This window comes from Sus scrofa, chromosome 17, assembly GCF_000003025.6.
Source record: "Sus scrofa isolate TJ Tabasco breed Duroc chromosome 17, Sscrofa11.1, whole genome shotgun sequence".
Classification (NCBI taxonomy): Eukaryota; Metazoa; Chordata; class Mammalia; order Artiodactyla; family Suidae; genus Sus; species Sus scrofa.
In genome coordinates, this window is record NC_010459.5 from 46,826,391 (window position 1) to 46,847,836 (window position 21,446).

Consider the following 21,446-nt stretch of genomic DNA (forward strand, 5'->3'; position numbering starts at 1 on the left):
ATGACTTGGTGACAGGCCCCAGGACACTGGCTAATGGCTGAGAGGAGGGAGGGCCTGAAAGTCTGACCATAGGGAGGGGCTGGGCTTGGTCTTGAGAAAGATTCCAAGAGATAAGCTCCCACTTTCAGCTACTCAGGTTCCCAGCGCCACCACCCCTGCCTGCCGTCACCGCCACGAGGCAACTGAGCTGGGGGTTTTTTCTTAATGCACTATTTCCACCATCAGGAAAAGTGTGAAGAACAGGGTTATAAACATCCATGGACCCACCACCCAGAGTCAGCAAATGTGAATGGGGGCAGGGTGCGGGCACTGTTCCTGAGCCTCCTGTCCCGGGAACAGGCACCCCAGTTCCTCAGTCTTCGTTCTTGGGTATCAGGTGATCCAGGGTTCTCACATTTCAGGGAATGGGAACAAGGTACCAGACTCTCCCTGGGTGCAGTGGGGACAGTGGGGTACATCATTTATTCGGGTCTCTCCCGGCCTCCTGCCACCAGCAGACACTGATTACCTGGCTGGGCTTTCCATTCTTATGACAACTCTGTGTGGCTGGCACATTATCAACTCCCCTACCCCCCTTTTCATGGACGAGGGAACGGAGGTCCAAGATGGCTCAGCAACTTTCCCAAGGCCCCACAGCTGCTCAAAACAAGCTTCCAGGTTTGAACCCAGAGCTCTGGATTCAAATTCACTGCTGTTTGGACAATACCTCGGTGTGGTCTCCGAGGCCCTCCAGACCCCAAGAACATTTAAAAGTTTTTCAGCCCAAGCTCGGGAAGTAAACGTCTTTTAACTGTTTCTCTGAGTAACCTGAGCGCGCTTTCAAATCTCTGTCTCCTCTGCTCCACTCGGCTTTCCCAGCCCTGGGACTGGCCTCCAGACCTTCACTTCCAGCCTGCTGCCGTGGCACACCAGCCAAAACCCTTGGTCTAGTTCTGTACAAACACACACACACCCCACCCCACCCCACAGCAGGATCCTGAGACCTAGCCTTCCCTGGGACAATTAGAAAGGAGGGGAACTTGGCTTTGGCGGTGTCCCCTCCCTGACTCTACCTCTGAGCCCCTGTTTTCTCTGCCTCCCTCTCTGGGTTATATCTTGTGGGTTTTGAGTTCATGAGCCATGTTGGGAAAGCCGGGCCTGTGGTCCTGATGAAGGGGTGGGTGGTCCCCAAGCCCCCTCCTGCCCACAGCGCCATGACTCTCTCACTCAGACCACAGTGGTTCTCAAGGTCACAGAGGGCCTTTCTTGAAGGGCAAGTGCCCTCCTTCTCTCCCCTACCCTGTTTTCAGTGGGATTGAGCCACTCTCACCTTGAGGTTGAGAATGACCCTGTGGAATGAGAAATGTCATAAATGGGAATGTGATGTACATGTGTGAACAGCCGGAGGCAAGAAAAAGACTAAGAGCCACAGTCTAGGGGCCACACAGTCTAGGGTTCTAAGAACCACTGATTCTCTTACCATGATGGCATCAGATTTTAGCTTTGAGAGAATGAATCTTTGTGTTCAAATTCCAGGCCCTGTGACAGGCAGGCTGGAGAAAGTTGGGCAACTCACCTGAGCAGATGGCTACCTTCCTAGGTTGTAGGTGGCCTGGTCCTGCATCTGGTTGGTCTTTCTAGATGTCTCTTGTTAAACAGCCAGAGTCCCTTTCACGGGGGTCACTTCAGGGAAGTTTCTGCCTCATCTGGGCTCGTGTTCACATCTATAAAATAACAGTGGTGGATAACGAACCCTTCCAGCTCTGTCAGTCTAGCTACACGCTCACTGATCCACCTGCATGAGTACACACCGCCTACCAGTCAAGTGTATTTGTTCCCTGGTCCTCCCACTGAGCTGCCATAGAGGCATCAGTCCCAGATCCTGGCCCCTGGAAGGCCCCCCATGCCCACCCCTAGCCATTCTGCCTTAACTTAGCCTTGAAAATAGCCGATTGCTTCCTCTCTCAGAGAAAGTAGAATTACACAAGGAGGACAGGCAAATCGGCTGATGGCCAGTGACTGTGGGCTAGTAAAGGTGGATGCTTATTTATAGGCTCGGGTTAACTGGGAGATCATGACACATGCAGTTGCTTGGCTGCTTTGAGAACAGGCCGGGGCAGCGAAGTGTTCCATCGTTACTATGGTCAGGCGCTGGGAAGTAAGGGCATTCCTAGCTCTACCTAAGATTCAGAGACCCAACACCCGTCCTCGGCCTTGGGGAGGTTTTCAAGGCCAAGAGAGAAAGTCTCGATGGAAGCCCCAGTGATCGGAAACGTGGGGACCAGTTTTATTTCTCTCCCTCAATGGCCTCTGCAAGATCTGGGGATTAAAACTCAGCTGTCCCTGAGGATGGGGAGCCATGGGCCGCAAACACAGCATTTACAGACCAGCTGGATGCACACAAGGTCATCGACCCTCCCCAACCCCCCGTTTTGCAGATGGGGTAGTTGAGGCCAGAGAGGTGATGGGATTGGGTCAGGGGGAGGGGGTGTGGCAGTCAGGACGAGAGCTCAGGCTCCCCAGAGCTGAAGAGACACCAAAGTCCCTGGATGAAAAATAGGAGAGATGGCCTTGGGGGTACCTTCTTGGTCTAGATTCCTGAAACTTCCTCTCAACCATAGGAAAAGGCTCAAAGTCTTCTAAGTTTGGTCAGAGGATATTCCAGAGTGGTCAGAAGTGGGTTTCCTCAAAGAACAAAGACCCCCATGGTGGGGAGAGAAACCCAGGGGTCAGAGGGCCCAGCAGCAGGCCTCACATTCTTTCCTGTACACCTACCTGGGCCTCCGCTGGCTGACTCAGGACAAATGTCCAGCCCCCGGGATCCGAAACCCAGCCCAGGAAGCAGGGCCAGACATGCAGGAGGTACAAGTTGGTGGCACACCAGGGGCCGTCTGATGGGCCCTTCCTGGGAACCCCGGCCCTGCCCCCCAAGGCCCCCCACTCAGGGGTTCTCTCGGAAGACAGGCTCGTCCTCCTCTCCGCCTCTGCCTGGGCCGGTTAATATTCAATAGAAGTTACATTAGGTCCCCGACCCTGCTAATACTGAGCAAACATTTGGAAAACATCATTCCGTGACTGAGCTCGCGCCCGGCACTGATAAGGCCGGCCTAACCTTGAGGAGCCCAATCCCCAGCTGCTGACTGCAGCCCTTTTCTTAGGCCCGCCGCCACTTGGCGCCCTGTGGGTGCGGGCTGGCAGCTGTGGGAGGGGTGTCGTGGGTGGGGCGGGGCTCTGCAAGGGAGCTGAGCTGAGAGCCGGCTCTGTCTGGGCACTGGGTCTGCAGAGAGGAGATTTCCCACCTTGGGACCTCTGTTATAGCCCACCAACCACGAGGCACCCTTTACACTGACTTTCATTCTCTGATTGCAACAATGTGTGAGTTCGAGAGAGAGTTCCTTAGCGGGGATGTCAATTTCCACTGAGAAAAAGGACCTAAGACGTGCCTAAGAATCAGAGGCTGTCTCATCCGGCACCTTCTTTCAGCCGCTCATCTGATATTTATTGAGCACCCACTGTGCACTGGGCCCCATTCTAGTCACTGGAACTACAGTTACGGACAAGAGAGATGATGTTCTGGCTTTCTGGAGCTTTCCTTAGCGAGATGGAGAGTGAAGAAAGGAACAGAGAATCAGGACCAAGAAGCAAAGTCAAGCAGGAGAAAGCCTGCGGGGAGGATGGTGCTGCGCGCAGGGTGGTCAGAGAGGGTGTCTCTGAGAAGGTGACACTGGCGCGCAGACACGAGTAAAGACAGAAGTAGCAGCTTAGCTCAGGGGAGTGGAGGGGATTCCAGGCAGCAGGAACAGCAGCGGCGAAGTCCCTGAGGCAGAGTGGCGGAGTCCCAGAGTCCCAGGAACAGCAGGGAAGCAGGTTTGATGGGCAGAGAGAGTAGAAGTGAGAGAGGAGAGTCCATCGCGAGGAGGTGTGACTTCACCCCACACGAGACGGTGAGGCCCCGGTTTTGAGCAGAGGAGGGGTGTGACCTGAGGTGGGTTTTACCGGATCCCTTTGTCTTCCGCGAGGTGGGCAGCCCGCAGGGGCAAGGCCAGAAGCAAAGGGACCAGTGAGGAGGGGTCTGAACTACTCCAGGGCCCAGCCCGAGTGGGAGCCGCAGAGGGACTTTGCTTGGACAGCATTTGGGGTGTGAGCCTCGGGGGAGGGTGAAAGAAAGAAATGAACACCAGGCTGGGAGGAAGAATAAACCTGCCTGTTCTAAGACGGGAAAGACTCAGAGGAGCAGGTTTGGAAGGGAAAAGCTTATAGAGGCCCAGAGGCAGGATGTGACCGGCGCCAGCATGCAGACAGAAAGGAAGCCGGGTCTCCTCCCACCTCGTCCTCCCTCCTCCCAGATTCAGCGAAGCGTCACTCCACAATGAGGCCTCCCAGGCTCCAAGGGACAGGGTCAGGGCAGCAGAGGAACCATCTTGCATCTTAGACCAGGGCTGACTGGGAGGGGGACATGCAGCAGGCGGGGCCCTGGTGGACAGACGACCTGGATCTCTGAGTTCCTGGGAAGGAGCCCGGGGGTGGGGCAGGAGAGAGCCAGAGCCTTCCTGAGCCATCTCTGAGATTACTCTAGAACATGTGCACTTCCTGCGGTGGCTGAGACCACCAGGGCGGGTGGTGCCTCCAGATTCCCCCCCTCCGCCCCCCATCAAGGGCTTCTGCTTCCGAACTTGGGAATCCCTGCCCACCTCCAGGTCACCTGGAGCCATTCATTCTGCCTGTTTTACACGTTCATCTGGAAGGAAACGGACCCTTTTCCAAAACAGAGGCTGAAAGCCTGTCACTTAGTCAGCTCTTCTCTTCAATGCTCAAGACCCCCCCTTAAGCCCTCTGCCAAGTCATCACTACCTTGCATGCCTCCCGTGATGGGTGGATCATTCCCACAGTCACCCCAATGCGTGGGTGGGGACAGTTGTGACCCTTGGCGAGTTCTTCCATCTCCCCTCATTCCCACATGCTGATCAGAGCTCTGTCCCCTGAACACCCCCATCCCCCAACTCCCACCCTCAATTGTGCTTCCTTTGTTCCAGGACAGCCCTGCAGTACTTTTCTCTGGGTTTAACTCTCCCTGTGCTCCTCAGCCACCCCCCATCTGCTGTCTCAAAGACCCCCTCTTCCCCACCTGCCCTCCACCCCCCTCACCTCTCTCTGCCTCCTCCCAGCCGTCCAGAACGAACGGGACCGGATCAGCACTCGCAGGTCAAGCTACGAGGATAGCAGCCTGCCCTCCATCAACGCGCTCCTGCAGGCTGAGGTCCTGTCCCAGCAGGTACCGGGGGACCCTCCACCCACCTGGGGATCTCTTGCTCCAAAAGAGAATCTCAGCTCCATCCCTGTCCTGCCCTGCCAAGCTCTGGAGCAACAGATGGAAGGACCCTTGGATATCACGCAGGGGAAACCTGAGTCCAGGGTCATGCAGCCAGTTTAGTGGCAAAGATTCGAACCCACATCTGGTGCTGGGGTGGGGGGGTCCTGCGGGGCCTGCACCTTGGAAGCCAAGCAGTTTTTGCTCTCACTGAGGGCCTGAGATCACTTAGTCTTGAGAGAGCAGACGAGTGGACAAGTGGACAGAGCAGCAAACCGGGCCTCAGCCAATCCCTTGCTGTGTGACCTTGGGCAAGTCACAGGACCTCTCTGGAGAGGGCTTTCTTCACTTATCCAATGAGGATTTTTGCCCTGCTTCCCTTCTAGGGCTGAGGGGTCCGTTAGGGTTCTAAGGAGTTGGTGGAGGAGGAGGAAGGGGGAAGGTGGCAGGTATGGGCCCAGAGACAGCCCTCCTCTCCGAACTGCCCCCTCGGCGTCCCCCCTCTCGGGTTTCCCTGAGCCTCCTTCAGAGCTGAGAAGGCACCCATAGTCCAGCACCTCTTTGCCAGACAGGGAAACTGCCTGGGGCGGGGGCTCGGTGCAGGGCACCGACTACATAGAGAGGGCCCGGTGGTCCCCAGCATTTTCCTCCATCTGCCCCAGATCACCTCCCCTGTCTCTGGAATCAACGGGGACATCCGGGCGAAGAAGATCGCCAGCATCGCAGATGTGTGCGAGTCCATGAAGGAGCAGCTGCTGGTGCTCGTCGAGTGGGCCAAGTACATCCCAGCTTTCTGTGAGCTCCCCCTGGACGACCAGGTGAGGATGGACGTGGACTGTGGGCAGTGCAGGCCCTGGGCAAGTGGGTGCTGCTAGCCCACCGGGATACAGCCTTGGACTGATTTGACTGTACTTATACACACACACAAAGTGCTCATATGTGCCCGGAGCTGTTTAAATCACTTTACAAACATTAGTTCATTTAATCCTTCCAACAACCCTAAGGGGTGAATACTATTATGATGACCATCTTATGGGGAGGAAACTGGGGAACGGAGAGATTAAGTAACTCGCTCAAGGTCATGCAGCCAGCATTGGAACAGGCAGGCAAGCTTCAAAGTCCAGGCGAGTCGCCCCTTCGCTGCTGCCCCAGTCAGCTCCCCAGGGGAGGATGTTGGCAGGGGCTCAGCGACAGGGATCTGGAGATTTGGGCTTGAGCCCTGGCTCTAACGTAAATGTTCTATGGGATCTTGGACAAATGACTTCCTCTCTCTGAGCCTCTGTTTTCTCATCTGTAAAGTGGGACCTGTAATATCCGCTTCGGAAAGTTGTTGGGAGGATTGAGGTCAATACCACTTGAAAAGCATAAAGCATGTACTGGGGCACCTGCAGGGTCCCGGGCCACAGGGGGCTCCCTAGATGTCACCTTGTATCCCACCAAGATGGTTTAGCCCAGCCTTGTATTTCCCAAAGTATGTTCTTTGGGAGTTCCTGCTATGTGTGGCTCAGTCAGTTAAGGACCTGACATAGTGTCCATGAGGATGTAGGTTCCATCCCTGGCCTCGCTCAGTGGGTTAAGGATCTGGCGTTGCCCTGAGCTGTGGCATAGGTCATAGAGGTGGCTCAGATCTGGCGCAGCTGTGGCTATGGCGTAGGCCGGCAGCTGCAGCTCCAATTTGACTCATAGCCTGGGAACTTCCATATGCAGCAGGTGCAGCCCATAAAAGAAAAAAAAAAAGTACATTCTTTGGAATACCAAAGACATCCCAGGGGAAAGGGGCGGGGTGGGGGTGCTGAGAGGTGTGAGCTGAGGACAAGGGAATTTCTTAGATACTGCAAATGGTAGCTCCTGCCCAGGGCACTCCAGGCCTCTGTAGACATTTTCCTTGTTTGGGGAAGAGGAGCAGGACTGGGTCCCTTTCTCAGCTGTGAGGGAAGCTGGGGCCCCCAGGAACAGTGTTGCAGACACCAGTTCCTGGTGCATCTGCTTCTCTGCTTTGCACAGTTGTACAAAAGATCAGCTACATGTCTGTCTATTAAAGTTTTGAGAACCTCACAGGCAAGGAAGGCAGCTGTTGAACTTTGGGAGCCCAGGGCTCCTCAAAGCCCTCTGATGCCCAGGCTCTCCTGGAATAATATGCGTAGGCCATGATGGGACATGCTGTGAGAACACTGGTTTGGCTGGCCCTCACCCCGACACAGGCTAGGTCACACATCCTCTCACACGGACTCCTCTCTGCTTTGGGAAGGATGACAGGACAGGGATCTTGGCCGAGCTGCCCCTGCCTTCTCCCCTGTTCCTTATGTTCTGGCCCTGGTCCCCTCTGTTGGAGAGTCTGCATTAATATTTAATCCCTCCTGTGCCTTCCCAGAGGCTCGGCAGGGCAAGAAGATCCCCCCAAGCTGAGCAATTGTTAACCTCGATTTCCCACCCAAACCTCCCTGGCCGGGGCTCAGAGCATTCTCAGAGAGCAGTGATGGGTGGACAGTAACACAGGACAATCATTAACATCCTCACCCCCACCCCCCAGAACAGGTGCCATGTTAGGGGGCTGGACCCAGGGCCAGAAGGCTTCCCAGCTCCCCACTCATGGTGCATAAGGAGCTCACCTTGTCCAATATGAATGAAGCACAAGTGGGGGGGGGGTTTGCCCGCCAATGAATGCCCTGTGTCTGTCAACACCGTCCCACGAACCACCTTCCAAGTTGTTTGCGTCTTGATTTGTTTTGGACACCACCCCATTGAAACCTAGGAGGCTGGGTAGCATTGGATACGGGGACTGAGGCTTGGTAAGAAAGAGTGATTTGCCCAAGGTCACGCAGCAAGGCAGTCAAAGAGCTGGGCGTTTGAGTCCAGGTCTTCTGCCTCTCGATCAGAAAGGCACTGGGGTGAGTGACAGAAGTCTGCATGGTGCCTGCAAGGGTTCGATAATCAGCATCCTTTGGTTTTACAGTTCAAGCAGGTAAAGGCAAGAAGCTGACTTGCCCAAGGTCACTGAGTTGGCCAGGAGAGGCCTTCCCAGGGGTGCCAACCCAGACGCCATTCCTTCTCTCTTCCAGGTGGCCCTGCTCAGAGCCCACGCCGGCGAGCACCTGCTGCTGGGAGCCACCAAGCGCTCTATGGTGTTTAAGGATGTTCTGCTTCTCGGTGAGGATGCTGTCTGCCCAGCCAGGGTTCCACAGAGGGCGTGCCCAGCACGGAGCACACCCAGGCATGGGACATTAACACAGCTGTGCAGGGGCAAGGGCGACAGATCAAGAATGGGCCTGTCCTCAGTATTCTTAACTGAACACCCCACTTAGATGCAAGGAAATATGAACGCAAGGAATTAAATCCCCCAGCATTAAATTAGAGCACAGTCGAGGTCAGATCTGTAATAACCTATGCATTCTGATGCGCTTGTTGGAGTCAGAGAAAAAGGCAGCCAGGAATGACACAAACCCCCAAGCCTATGTCACCGAGCCCTTCATAGCATGTTTGTTCACTATTTTACATGCTTATATAGGACACATCATGGGCCCTAGTCTGAGTACTTTACAAATATTACCTCCTTTAATACAACAGGCCTATGAGAAGTCTATAATTCATCCCCATCTTACAGATGGAAAAAAACGGAGGCACAGAAAGTAATTTATCCAATTACATCTGACTGGTCAGTGGTAGAAGCAGGATTCTACCCAGGCAGTCTAGTTCCAGAATCTTAGCCCTTATCCTCAGTGCTTTTATGCCTCTCCAGTGGCCTTGAATGTCAACAGTCTCGTGGGTCTGTTGCCACACTGGAGAATGGAGCTTGGGTGATGCAAAAGGGGTCCCAGGAAGCCAGACTCCCCATCCAGTCCAGAGATTTCAAGCAATTCATTCCTTTCATCTGGGCCTCATCTTCCTCATCTGTAAAATGGGTGTGACAGTCCCTACAGTCCTCCCATGGGCACCAGTTCATTGCTGCAAAGGGCAGGGCCAGTCCGAAGCTAGAGGAAGGGGTCCACCCATGCCCTCACCTTCCCAACCCATCCAGGCAATGACTACATCATCCCTCGGCACTGCCCGGAGCTGGCAGAAATGAACCGGGTGTCTGTGCGCATCCTGGATGAGCTGGTGCTGCCCTTTCAGGAGCTGCAGGTCGATGACAACGAGTACGCCTGCCTCAAAGCCATCATCTTCTTTGACCCAGGTACTGCCCCCACCTGCCACCTCCCCCTGATGCTCCAGATGCCCTATCAAACTCCTCCTACTGGGGTACATACCCCAGGTTTACCACCTCATCTCTTTAGTACGACAACCAGGAGAGGCCATTCTTATTAGCTCCATTTAACAGATGAGGAACATTAAGGCTGATAGGACTTGACAGGGCGCACTTACTCCAGAGGCTTGGTTTTTTCTTTCCCACCTTATCCTCCTTTCTTTTCCTCTCCACTTTCTGCTCCTTACTTTCTACCCCCTTCTTTTCTCTCCTTTTGTCTTTTTAGGGCTGCACCTGTGGCATATGGAGGTTCCCAGGCTAGGGGTCCAAGCGGAGCTACAGCTGCTGACCTGTACCACAGCCACAGCAACACAGTATCCGAGCCACCTCTCACAACAATGTCAGATCCTTAACCCACTGAGCGAGGCCAGGGATCGAAGACACAACCTCATGGTTAATAGTTGGGTTCTTTAACCACTGAGCCAGGGGAACTCCTCTCAAAAATTTTTAAATCAAAATAATATCTACACGAAGTTCCCTGGCGGCACAGTGGATTAAGTATTCCTCATTGCCACAGCTATGGTGCAGGTCACAGCTGTGGTGCGGGTTTGATCCCTCGCCTGGGAACTTCCAAATGCCGCAGGTGCAGCCAAAAAGAAACAAAACAAAACCAAAAAACCAAAAAAAACCCGACGCATACTTGAAATCGAAACACTCCCCCACCCCACTTTTCCTGTCCAGAATCTCCTCCTCAAAGGGAACAATTTCCGATTCCCTTTTTTTCTTTTTTGTCTTTTTAGGGCCACACCTGTGGCATATGGAAGTTCCCAGGCGAGGGGTCAAATCAGAGCTGCACCTGCTGGCCTACACCACAGCCACAGTAGTGCCAGATCCAAGCTGCATCCGAGACCTACACCACAGCTCATGGCAATGCCAAGTCCCTCACCCACTGAGCAGGGCCAGGGATTGAACCCTCATCCTCATGGATGCTAGTTGGGTCCATTACTGCAGAGCCGCAGTGGGAGCTCCACAATTTCCGCTTACTTTTCCTGTTCCTCTGCCAGTGACCTCTCCAGCTCTAAATAAAATGCCAAGCCTTCTAGTTCTTGATTTATCTGTTTCAGAACATAGTTGTTCCTCCTATGATGGTTGAGGATCGCACTTTTCTTTATCACACTCCCATCTTTTCTCCCCTATCCCCCTAATATATTTTTCTTGCTATTTCAGTATCTCTACTGATGGCCTTTATAATGTCATGGCTTATGCTTTTATTTTTTGTCCTATCAACTGTAGGCAGTATCTCCTAACCCTGCATTAGCAGGATGAAAATATTGCTTCCCCACTCTCCCCATTCCATCTACTGACTTTCCACCTGCATTTTTGTTTGGTTTTTGTTGTTGTTGTTGTTGTGCCCATGGCACATGGACATTCCTGGGCCAGGGATTGAACCTGCACCACAGCAGTGATAATGCCAGATCCTCAACCCACTAGGCCACCAGGGAACCCCTCCACCTGCATTTTCACACAAGCTCATTGTAGTTCTGCCTTCGTGCAAAGCCTGATTTCACTTCATAATGTCAAGACATCTGGGCTCTGAAAGCCTGCTTGCTTGCTTCTCTCCTTCCATATTAGAGAGGACCTACTGCCTGCCAGGCACTGGGCTTAGTGCCAGGCCCTCCCTGCTTGGAGAGGGCCTCTAGTAATAACAGTGATGGAGAGCAAATGAGCACCATCGATGGAGCACTCACCATTCTCAGTGCTCCATGTGGGTTATCTCACTTGTTACTTGCAACACGGTACCTGTGAGGTAGGAATTGTTATTACCCCCATTTCATAGATAAGAAAACTGAGTCCCAGGGAGATCGGTGAACTTGCCCAAGGTCACACAATCAGGAAATGGCACAGCTTGGATGTGAACTTCCGACCAACCAGCTCTCTAGCTCATGTTCCTACCTACCACACGCTCTTCCTCATTTCTTGAGGGGCTAAGATCTCTAGTTCTAGTCTCCTCAAGAGCCTGGCCCAGGCTGTTTTCCCCCAGTGCTCCACACGGGGCTGGTCAGATAACAACGGCTCAGTACAACATGCAGGATTCCTGATGCCTGGTCAAAGTCAGCAACCTGCCCTGGAGGGGCAGGCGACTTCAGACAGGGCCAGGCATGTTGGTGGCGCTCAACAGATGTTTCCTAACTGAACGAAAGAATGCACAAATATGGCCCAGGAGAGAGAGCCCTGGGCTGGAAATGTGGGTAAAATTCTCTTTCTGCTATTTATTTCATCCATAAAAGAGGAGTTAAATGTGTGACCTCCTTCATGGAGGTTAATTACTGGATGACCACTTGAATCACCTTCTAGGTTAAGGCTCTAGAATGTATCCACTGACTATTTTTTCATTCCTTCATCCTTCTATCCAGGTACCCATCCCTTCATCTAGTTATCTATTCAGCAAATACTGACAACACATGGTGCTAGACGGTGGGTTTAAAAGGACAGAAGGGACGTGTGCCTGCCTGTAGACAGCTCAGAGTCTAGCAGGAGAGACATTACATCCTCTGTGGTCAGCAGTGATGGAAGAGCCACAGAAATCTGGGGACAAGATGGACACTTAGAGTTCAGACTTGGGAGGGTGGAACAGAGGAGGCTTCCTGGAGGAAGCATCAATTATACTGAGACCCCAAGATGACACAGGCAAGGGAGCAGGGGAGAGGGGAGACTATTCCAATGCAGCAGAAGCAGCACGTGCTGAGGTCGGGACGGTGGGACTTGAACCGAGAGTCAAGAACCCTTAATTCCACATCATGGCGCAGCCGACAAGCGGCTGTGTGACCTGGAGCTTGCTCCCTGCCTCGGTTTCCCCCTAGGTTTCCCCCTCTGTAAAATGAGGAGGTTGCCAGGTTCCCTCTTGGGTGTGTTCCTGCAGTCCTGCCTCCACCCTGCCCTCCCCTCTCCCAGGTCTGCGTCTTAAAAAATGTGACAGAAAACTCTTTTTTTGCCTGAGTCCAGGAAGCTACAGTTTGCCCTAGTGTACCCTGGTTCTTGAGGATCCAGAATCCTCATCCTGGCACTGCTGAGGACTCCCTCTGTGACCTTGGGCATCAGGGCCCCAGGAGTAAGGGGACACCTGGGTCCCACCTCCCCAGATGCTCCAGCTGTGCCCCACCCCTTGTGTGATCCCTTCTGTTGCAGATGCCAAGGGGTTGAGCGACCCGGGCAAGATCAAGAGGCTGCGTTCCCAGGTGCAGGTGAGCCTGGAGGATTACATCAACGACCGCCAGTACGACTCGCGCGGCCGCTTCGGCGAGCTGCTGCTGCTGCTGCCCACCCTACAGAGCATCACCTGGCAGATGATCGAGCAGATCCAGTTCATCAAGCTCTTTGGCATGGCCAAGATTGACAACCTGCTGCAGGAGATGCTGCTGGGAGGTGGGTGTTGGGCCCAGGGGGCACTGAGAGGTGGGTGGGGTGGGCAGGCTCTCGTCAAGGGATAAGCTCAAGCGGACCTGGGTTCACCTCTCAGCTCCATCACTTCTTCGCTCTGTAGCTTTGGGCAAACGCTGTTACCTGTCTGAGCCTCAGTTTCCTCATCAGGAAAATGGGGACAATGGTCTGTTTATTCAGTCACTGAGAAGCTAGCCTGTTCCAGTCACTGTTCTAAATGCTGGAAGTTCAGCAGAGAACAAGGTTCTGTCTTCATGGAGGTTGCATATGAGTGTGTGTATGAGTGTATGTGTGTGTGTGTGTGCACGAGTGCACGTGTGCATGTGCCACTATGTTTAAACGCTTGTGGAATCAGATGATAATCAAGTAGATAATAAAGAAGGCAGCTGCAGACTTTGAAATAACCTGGTAATATGATTAGAGTATAACTGAAAAGGGGCCTCTTTAGATAGGCTGGCCAAGGAAGACCTCTCTGAAGTGATGACTTTTATGCTGAGGACCTGATGGAAGGAAAGACACATTTAAAACCCAAGAGAGGCTCAGTGGTTAACGAATCCGACTAGGAACCATGAGGTTGCAGGTTCGATCCCTGGCCTCACTCAGTGGGTTAAGGATCCCGAGTTGCCATGAGCTGTGGTGTAGGTTGCAGACGCCGCTCGGATCCCGCGCTTGCTGTGACTCTGGCGTAGGCCGGCGGCTACAGCTCCTATTCGACCCCTAGCCTGGGAACCTCCATATGCCGCAGGTGTGGCCCTGGAAAAGACAAAAAAGACAAAAACAAAAACAAAAAAAAGAGAAACATTCTGAGCAGGGAGCAGGGGTAACTAGTGCAAAAGGCCCTGAAGCAGGGGAGGTTTGTGTGTTCAAGAACTATGAGGAGGAGGGAGTGGGATGGACAGAGAGTTTGGGGTTCAGAGATGCAAACTGTTGCATTTAGAGTGGATAAGCAAGGAGGTCCTGCTGTACAGCACAGGGAACTCTATCCAGTCTCCTGGGATAGACCATGATGGAAGATAACATAAGAAAGGGGATGTGTATATTTGTATGACTGGGTCATTTTACTGTGCAGCATTTAAGTCAATTATCCTTTAATAAAAAAGAAAAAGAAAAGAAAGAGAAGGTTGCGAGATGGGAGGAGCTGCATGAGATGAAGATGGAGATGGGGCAGAAACCACATCATAAACATAGTCTTGGAGGCTAAGGTCAGAAATTCGCATTTTATTTTCACTGCAACTATTGTAAGAAGAGTGAAAATCAGACTAATGTTTTAAACTATCCTGATTGTTTAAATCGACTAGAAAGTGAATTTCAGGAGGGCAAAGAGAGACAGGAGACCCCGAGAAACGTTAACATCTCCAAGCAGGGGAAGGACAGGAGGCCTGGACTGAGATAAATCTGAACATCTTTTGGAGGAAGAACCCACAGGATTTGCAGATTGATCAGATTGGGCAGTGAGGGGGAGGGGAAGAGTTCAGAATGAAACCTACATTTTTGCTTTGAGGAACAGGATGGTAGGAGAGTAATTTACTGAGATGGAGAAGATTGATAAAAAAAAGTCTAAGCCTGGGGTGGCTGCGGGGAGATAAGGGATGAACCAAGAGATCCATTTTGACTTTAGTTAGGCTCAAGAGGACTGTTAGATATCCAAGCTGAGTTATCCAGGAGGCAGTTGGATGCTTGAGTCTGTTGCTCAAATAAGCCCAAAGTTGAGGATGAGGCAACTTGTGGTGTCCCAAAACCGAGGTGCCACAAAAGGAGATGGAGGGAGACCAGCCAGGGGGACAGGAGCAAAGCCGGGGAAAGTCCCAGAGTCCAAGAAAAGAGTGTGTTTTAGTGGGGACAGAGCATTTCACGGTGTTAAATTCCACAGGGGAGGGAAGGAGCCGTCCACTGGACTGGCGACCTGGAGGCTCTTGGCAACTGAATTATGAGCAGTGTCAGAAGATCGTGGGAAAGGAAACCAGACTGGGGGTGTTCCAGGGTGAGCGAGTTGGGAAATGGGGACAAGAGTAGGCTGCCCTTTGGAAATGTTTTGCTAAGAAGGAGAGCCGGGAGAGAGTTGAGGACGACTGCAAGGGAGCGATTATAATGATGGGCCCGGGGACCTTGGCTGGACTAAACAGAAAGTAACAATGGTAACAGATTGTGAAAGGTGAGGGTCAGGGAACTGACAGCCTCCATGGGCAGGGCTGAAGGAAGTGAGCGGGAAGGGGTGGAGGCAGGATGGAACTGAGGATGCTGGAACTCAAGATTCTGGAGGTGATGCAGTTTCTGGTGGTGGTATGGCCAAGGCAAGGCTTCTCAATCTCAGCGGGTATGTGGGACTGGTTGATTCTTGGCTGAGGGGGCTGTTCTGTACCTTGTATAGCCACATGCCTGGCCTCTACCGTGAGATGCCAGCAGCCCTCCTTCAGTGGTGACAAATATTCAGATATTGTTGAAGGTTCTCTGCGGGGCCCAAATCACCCCCAGCTGAAACCCACTGTCATCTGGTAACTTATTTCATTCTCACTTTGACCCTGTGAATATGGGGTCGTAATGAAGCAGGTGTCACTGAGATCAGGCTCAGGAAAGAGCTTGTGCTCTGTTGCCAGATAAACTTGGGTAAGATAAATAGTCTTTTGGGCCCTGTAATCTCATTTGTAGAATGGGTTAATAATGATACCCACACTCAGGATTGTTGTATTAAATTATGTCAAACATGAAAAGTGCCATAAAACAATACCTGGTATATAATAGGTGCTCAATAAGTGATAGTTATCATCGAAACAGGTGTACTTTAGAGACCCCTTGCAAGCCCTAAAATTCTATCATTGCATATTAGTAACTATGGCCTATTATCAAACCATACCCTAGATATATGGTATCATCATTCACTGACACATTTTTTGAAGCAGTTACTGTGTTCCAGACGTTTGCTAGGACCTCAAAGAAAGATGAAAAATACACCTGCAATTGTAATGCTCACAGACAGAGGAGTTGTTCCAAAAGCTGGGTTACAGATAAATAACTATGAGCATTCCAAGGAAGGAGTGGTTTACTTGCTACTGGAATGGGAAGATTCAGGAGAGGCTTCCCAAAGGAAGAAATATGTGAGCTGGAATTTGGACTTGTAGACACTGGGGTAGAGAAGGCATATTCAGTGGAAGCACCACAGGAGCAAAAGCACAGAGCTAGGGAGTTCCTATTGCGGCGCAGCAGAAACGAACCCGACTGGTAGTAACCATGAGGTTGTGGGTTCAATCCCTGGCCTTGCTCAGTGGGTTAAGGAGCTGATGTTGGCCTGAGCTGTGATGTAGGTCGCAGATGCAGCTTGGATCCTGCATTGCTGTGGCTGTGGTGTAGGCCACTGGCTACAGATCCGATTCGACCCCAAGCCTGGGAAACTTCTACGCTGTGGGTGTGCCCTAAAAAGCAAAAAAGAAAAAAAAGCACAGAGCTAGGAAAGTACAGGGGACATAGAGATGCTATAAGTAGGTCAGTTGGGCTAAAGGTATGGGGGATGAGGCTGAAAGGTGAGTTGGGACAGGATGGTTGAAGGACTTACATACCAAGGAAATTTGGGAGCCATTGTATTAACATGCAATCAACACACTACTTATTGCAATATTTAAATGATCTCACAGCTTCCTTATATGCTCCTTGTTTCTTTCAAATCACTTTTGTTCTCTTGGTTTGTTGGTCCTCTCAGTATCTTCAGGAAGCCCGTGGATGGGAATTCACTAACCCAGAAACTAGAACTAACAGGCCCCACTGGTGTTGGATGGGTAGGCTTCTTGGCCAGACTTGAGGAAGATGGTGCCTCAAGGCCTGTGGCCCTTATCGCAGACTCTCCATCCTCACTGAGTACCTCCTCTGCCTGCAGGGTCCTCCAGCGATGCACCTCATGCCCACCACCCCCTGCACCCTCACCTGATGCAGGAACACATGGGCACCAATGTCATTGTTGCCAACACAATGCCTGCTCACCTCAGCAACGGACAGATGTGTGAGTGGCCCCGGCCCAGAGGGCAGGCAGGTGGGCAACTTCGGCTCTACCCAGGAAGGGGTGAGGTTGGGGCCTACGTGGGAATCTGGAGACAGCTGGGTCTAGAAGATGGGAAATGGGTTAAAACAGTTCTCTGGGCTCTGGGGTAGGGAAGGAGGAGTGAGTCTGTCCACTTGCTAAGGCTGTTGATACAGTGAGGCGACTGACAGCCTGGACCGAGGGAGGCGGCCCACTGGGGGAGGACGTCCCTGGGGTGAGAACTCCATCAGGGCATGTCCTCTAGGTCAAATTCTTCAATGAAGGGGGGCTACCCAACCAGGAGAGGCTATTAGACAACTGGGTGAGGCTCTCACTGGCGAAGGACCCCCACTGGGCTAGACGCCCTCTGAGGGGAAATCGCCCAAGAGTATGTTTGTCACGGGCCAAAGTTCTTCGTCGCTTGTCACTGGGACGTGGTGGTGCACTCCATGAGATCGCATGTCATTGAGATTGTGCTTTGAGAAGGGTGGCCATTTAATAAAGGTGGCCAAGTATGTCTTGGTCAAATTTACTTTCGGAACTTGTAGTTGGAGTGGGGCCATTAGTTTCTGACACTCATCTACCTAAATATCAAAGAAATGGTATTTTTTTGAGCCAGTTAGCCAGACCCTTGGGTCTCATCTACTGCTGCTCTTTTTCTCCAAGAAAGGGTGTTCCTGTCATACGACCCTGGGCCCTGGTTTGGGAGAAGCAGCTGCAAAGTCTCCACGTCAAATGGTGGAGAAGATGGGCGTTGTAGGGACCTGGGCCCAGTCACAGGCTTCCAGATCTCAGGGAACTCAGACTTTGTGACCTGGGACTCAGAAGGGTTAGGCTGTAGGAGACCTTAGAGATATCCGTCTAATTCTCTGTACAAGAGGAAGGAAACAAAGTCTCAGAGAGGGGAAGAACTTTCCCAGGACTCTTCGTTTACTCCTCAAAAGGCTGGAATTCTGAGCAGCCCTTGTCTGTCTCTCTATCCCTCCAGCCACCCCTGAGACTCCACAGCCCTCGCCGCCAGGTGGCTCGGGGTCTGAGCCCTACAAGCTCCTGCCAGGAGCCATCGCCACCATCGTCAAGCCCCCCTCTGCAATCCCACAGCCGACCATCACCAAGCAGGAAGTCATCTAGCAAGTCACCAGGGGGCCGGGGGCTCTGATGACCCCCCAGCCCCCTCAGACAGCCCCTGAGGGTCACTTGGTCACAGTGAAGAAAGCTGTGACAACAGGGCCAGTCCCAGAGTGGTAGTGGAAAGGGTGAGGCCCTAGAACTCAGGCCATGGGCCACTCGCCAATGCCACCCTTCACCACCTGCTTGGGATGATGGGGCTGTGACTTGGGGAGCCCCCTGCTGGAAAGTGCTCTGCTGCCTTGGACAACTTTTCTCCTGCCAAAGCCACTGTCTTCCCCATTCTTCGCCCCAATTTCTTCACCCCCAAAGGACTGCTGCCTGGAGACAACAGGGGACCTTGATTAAACATGGCTCCCTCCCACTCAGACTGGGACTTTGCCCCACATTCTGCCCTTGTGTCAGACACAGAGCACGTCTAGGCTGGGTCAGACGGCAGCACCTCACCCATCCCTATGCTGCTGCCCCAGCCACCAAGGCTCCTCTCCTCTTGCCACCATCACCTCCCCAGCCCTGTTCATTTCTCCAAAGCCTCCTCTCCAGAGGTTGAGAAAGACTTGCAGACAACTCCCCAGCCATCCGGGAGCACTGTGAAAGCACTGACGGGGGCTAGGCAGAGTGCAGGAGGTTGTTGAGAAAGAAGATGCAGTTTCTCCTCTAACCCATCTTCGGAGACTTGGATGGATTCTCTGAGTCAGAGAGATGATCCCTACAGGCTGCCAACAGGGAGAGAACAGTCCAAGGTGGACAGTTGCCACTGGGACCCAGAGGGCTGGGGGTGGTCCAAGAAGGCATCCAGAAAGGGGCAGGCTAGGTGCCAGGCCTTTGGGGAAGGGCTGGATTCCTGCTGATGCAGCAGGTGAGACAGGATGTTCTAAGGAGGAGCAAACAGCCTGGGCCAGGCCTGGGGGGTCAGAAGGAGGGTGTGGAGGGAGGTGATGAAAGATGGGGCTGCCTGGAGCAGAGTGGGCATGCTGGACCGCCTTGAATGCCAGATGGAGGCGTGGCGACCTGGGTTCCCAGGCTGAGTAGCTGGGGAGGGATGTACAGTGAGCTGGCTTTCAGAAGCTGAAGACAGCCGTCCTACGTAGGTTGGAAGTTTGGGAGGGAGTGGGGAGATCAGATGGGGCCTAATGAGGTCCTCCAGGTGAGAGAGATGAGGCTGAGGATGGAGGAGAGAGATGAAGCTGGGGATGGAGGAGGCAGATGGGGGACTCTCAGAGTGATACCTGGGAGCACCTATCCCACAGGGCCTGTCTCCTGCTTCCTCCTGGCACTGTCTCCGGGCCCTTGATGTGTACCATCTCCTCTCATCCTCCCTACTACCCAGAGATCATTACCGAAGGTGGAATTGAGATCTTAGAGGTTAAATCATTTTTATGGAACTCAGACAGCTAGTAAGTGACCAAGTCAAGAGAGGTGCCAGGTCTGCCTGGATCAGGAGCTCTACACCTGGCCGAACATCTCCCTTGAAAAGGCCCTTCTGCCCTCACTGTGATTAAGTTAAGGGACTCCTGCCTCTTCACCAGCCTTAGAAGCCAAAGCCTCGTTCTTTCCAGGACCCCTGCCCACACTGGGAGCTAAGATTGGCCTGAGGCTGCAGTAGAATCCAGTTAGGGTCCAGAATCCTGTTTGCTGATAAACAAGGAGAATTCATGGCTCCTGTACCCCTTTTCTCTCTTCACTCCCTACATCTGGGGAAGGGGCATTTAGTGGTCCACTGGGAGATGGACCAATGTGACCTGGTATTTTGGAAATGGGATGGCTAGGGCGGGGGGAGGAGCGAGGTAAGAAGGACTGGGTTTGAGACCTGTGCTGGGGACCATCACTCAGGGTCCCTTCTGGAACCATTAAACCCCAGGATGGAACAGCTAGCACCTCGTCCATGCAGAATTTTGGAGGCCTGGGGAAAATTCTGGAAAATGCCACTGTCCAGTGGGAATTAAAGAGATGTGTCCCAGAACTGGACCTGTGCTTAGGTGGGAGACTAAACAGTCAGACTGACTACCTACCCACCCCCTCAAGCTGACCCTTCTGAATGGATGGGGGGGCCGCACCCCAGTGCCTCAAATCCCACCATTAGTGCTCGTTTCTCTTTGTGAAGGTGGTGTGAAGGGTACTGGGTCCTAGAGCAATTGCTGCCTCTCCACTAAGCCAAGGCCCCAGTCGCAGGAGAGAATGTCCCCCTGGGCAAGGTACCCCGGCCAACCTCAGCCACCCCTCACTCCTGGGGCACTTCCCCAGAAATCCCAGCCAGGGCACTCAGACTGGCCGGGGGCAAGGCAGAGAAGCTGGAATCACCCTGGTCCTTGTCATTCCCACTCTTTGCTTGCCCCTGCCTCCAACCCCGCTAGAATGTCTCCCAGGCCTCTGTCTGTCTGGGAATAAAGCTGAGATAAGAATTTCCCATGGAGGGGAGTGGGATAGCAGTGGTTTTGAAGGTAGCGATCTTCTGAGCCAGGGAGCCAGTTCTCAGGCCCAAATCAACCTCCCTGGAGGAAAAATCCTTTCTACTTTCACAATTTTATTGCAATGCAGGGAACACAAAACAAAGAGGATTTATTGAGGACACGACACCACACTGGAGAAAAAATTTTTTTCTACTACCCGAGTCGTGGTCCCGAAACATAAGATCTAGTAGACAAAAAGAGGGATGGGAAGGCAAGCACAGACCCTGTAATTCCTTCACTGAGACCACCCCTTCCCTAGGCAGCTCTCAGCAGCTTCCAGAATCTACACAGCTCTCCCAAGAGTGGATAAAGGGGAGCAGAGCGTCGGAAATGGGTGCTCCTTGATTTCTTGTGATGACCAAACCAATTATGATCACCAGATTGCTCTGTGATTTGCCCTGATTGTCATGGATTCTGATATTCACATCAAGCAATTCTGGAAGTGGGCTGCATCCCACCAGACTGATCAGCATCTTCCTGTGGGTGTGAATGCCATTGGGTTCTGTGCGTCCCCTGAGCCCGTCACTGCCGCCCAATGGGGCAAGGAAGCAAAAAACATTTCTTACTCTTATGTGTTTTAACAAAAGTTTATAAAACAAAATAAATGGCGCGTATGTTTTCTAAGATCTTGGATGGGTGTCTTTTATTTCCCCCTTCAGGTGTTAGAAATAATGAGAATAATCGGGTAGTTCTTTATAACAGGCAAGATGCTTTCACAGCCCTTAATGGTTCGTTAACCTTCACATCAAGGGATGCAGGGTAAATGTTATGACCTCCCTCTTTACAGATGAGGAAACTGAGGCTCAGGGGAAGCAATTTTCCTTGAAAGGTGGGACTCAAATCTGGTCTCTTGATTCCAACTACTTAGTAGATAGAGTGTGGGAGGGATAAGAGATGATGGAAAGATCTAGAAGAATGGCAAGAGGTTCCAAGGGTCTGTCTTTACCATCAGGGTCC

At 52.5% G+C, this 21,446-nt stretch overlaps 1 protein-coding gene across 5 annotated transcripts in view; it reads left to right on the plus strand.

Annotated features, from left to right (window-relative positions):
• The window catches only part of HNF4A (hepatocyte nuclear factor 4 alpha), a 63,734-nt gene extending 42,619 nt beyond the window's left edge, over positions 1-21,115 (plus strand). For 2 of the 5 annotated variants that reach the window (XM_005672953.3, XM_005672951.3), the window contains exons 4-10: positions 5,145-5,251; positions 5,950-6,105; positions 8,347-8,434; positions 9,303-9,458; positions 12,654-12,890; positions 16,771-16,953; positions 17,900-21,113. In XM_005672953.3, the coding sequence (XP_005673010.1) occupies positions 5,145-5,251; positions 5,950-6,105; positions 8,347-8,434; positions 9,303-9,458; positions 12,654-12,890; positions 16,771-16,953; positions 17,900-18,042 (1,070 nt within the window). In that variant the 3' untranslated portion in view covers positions 18,043-21,113. 5 annotated transcript variants of the gene reach the window in all.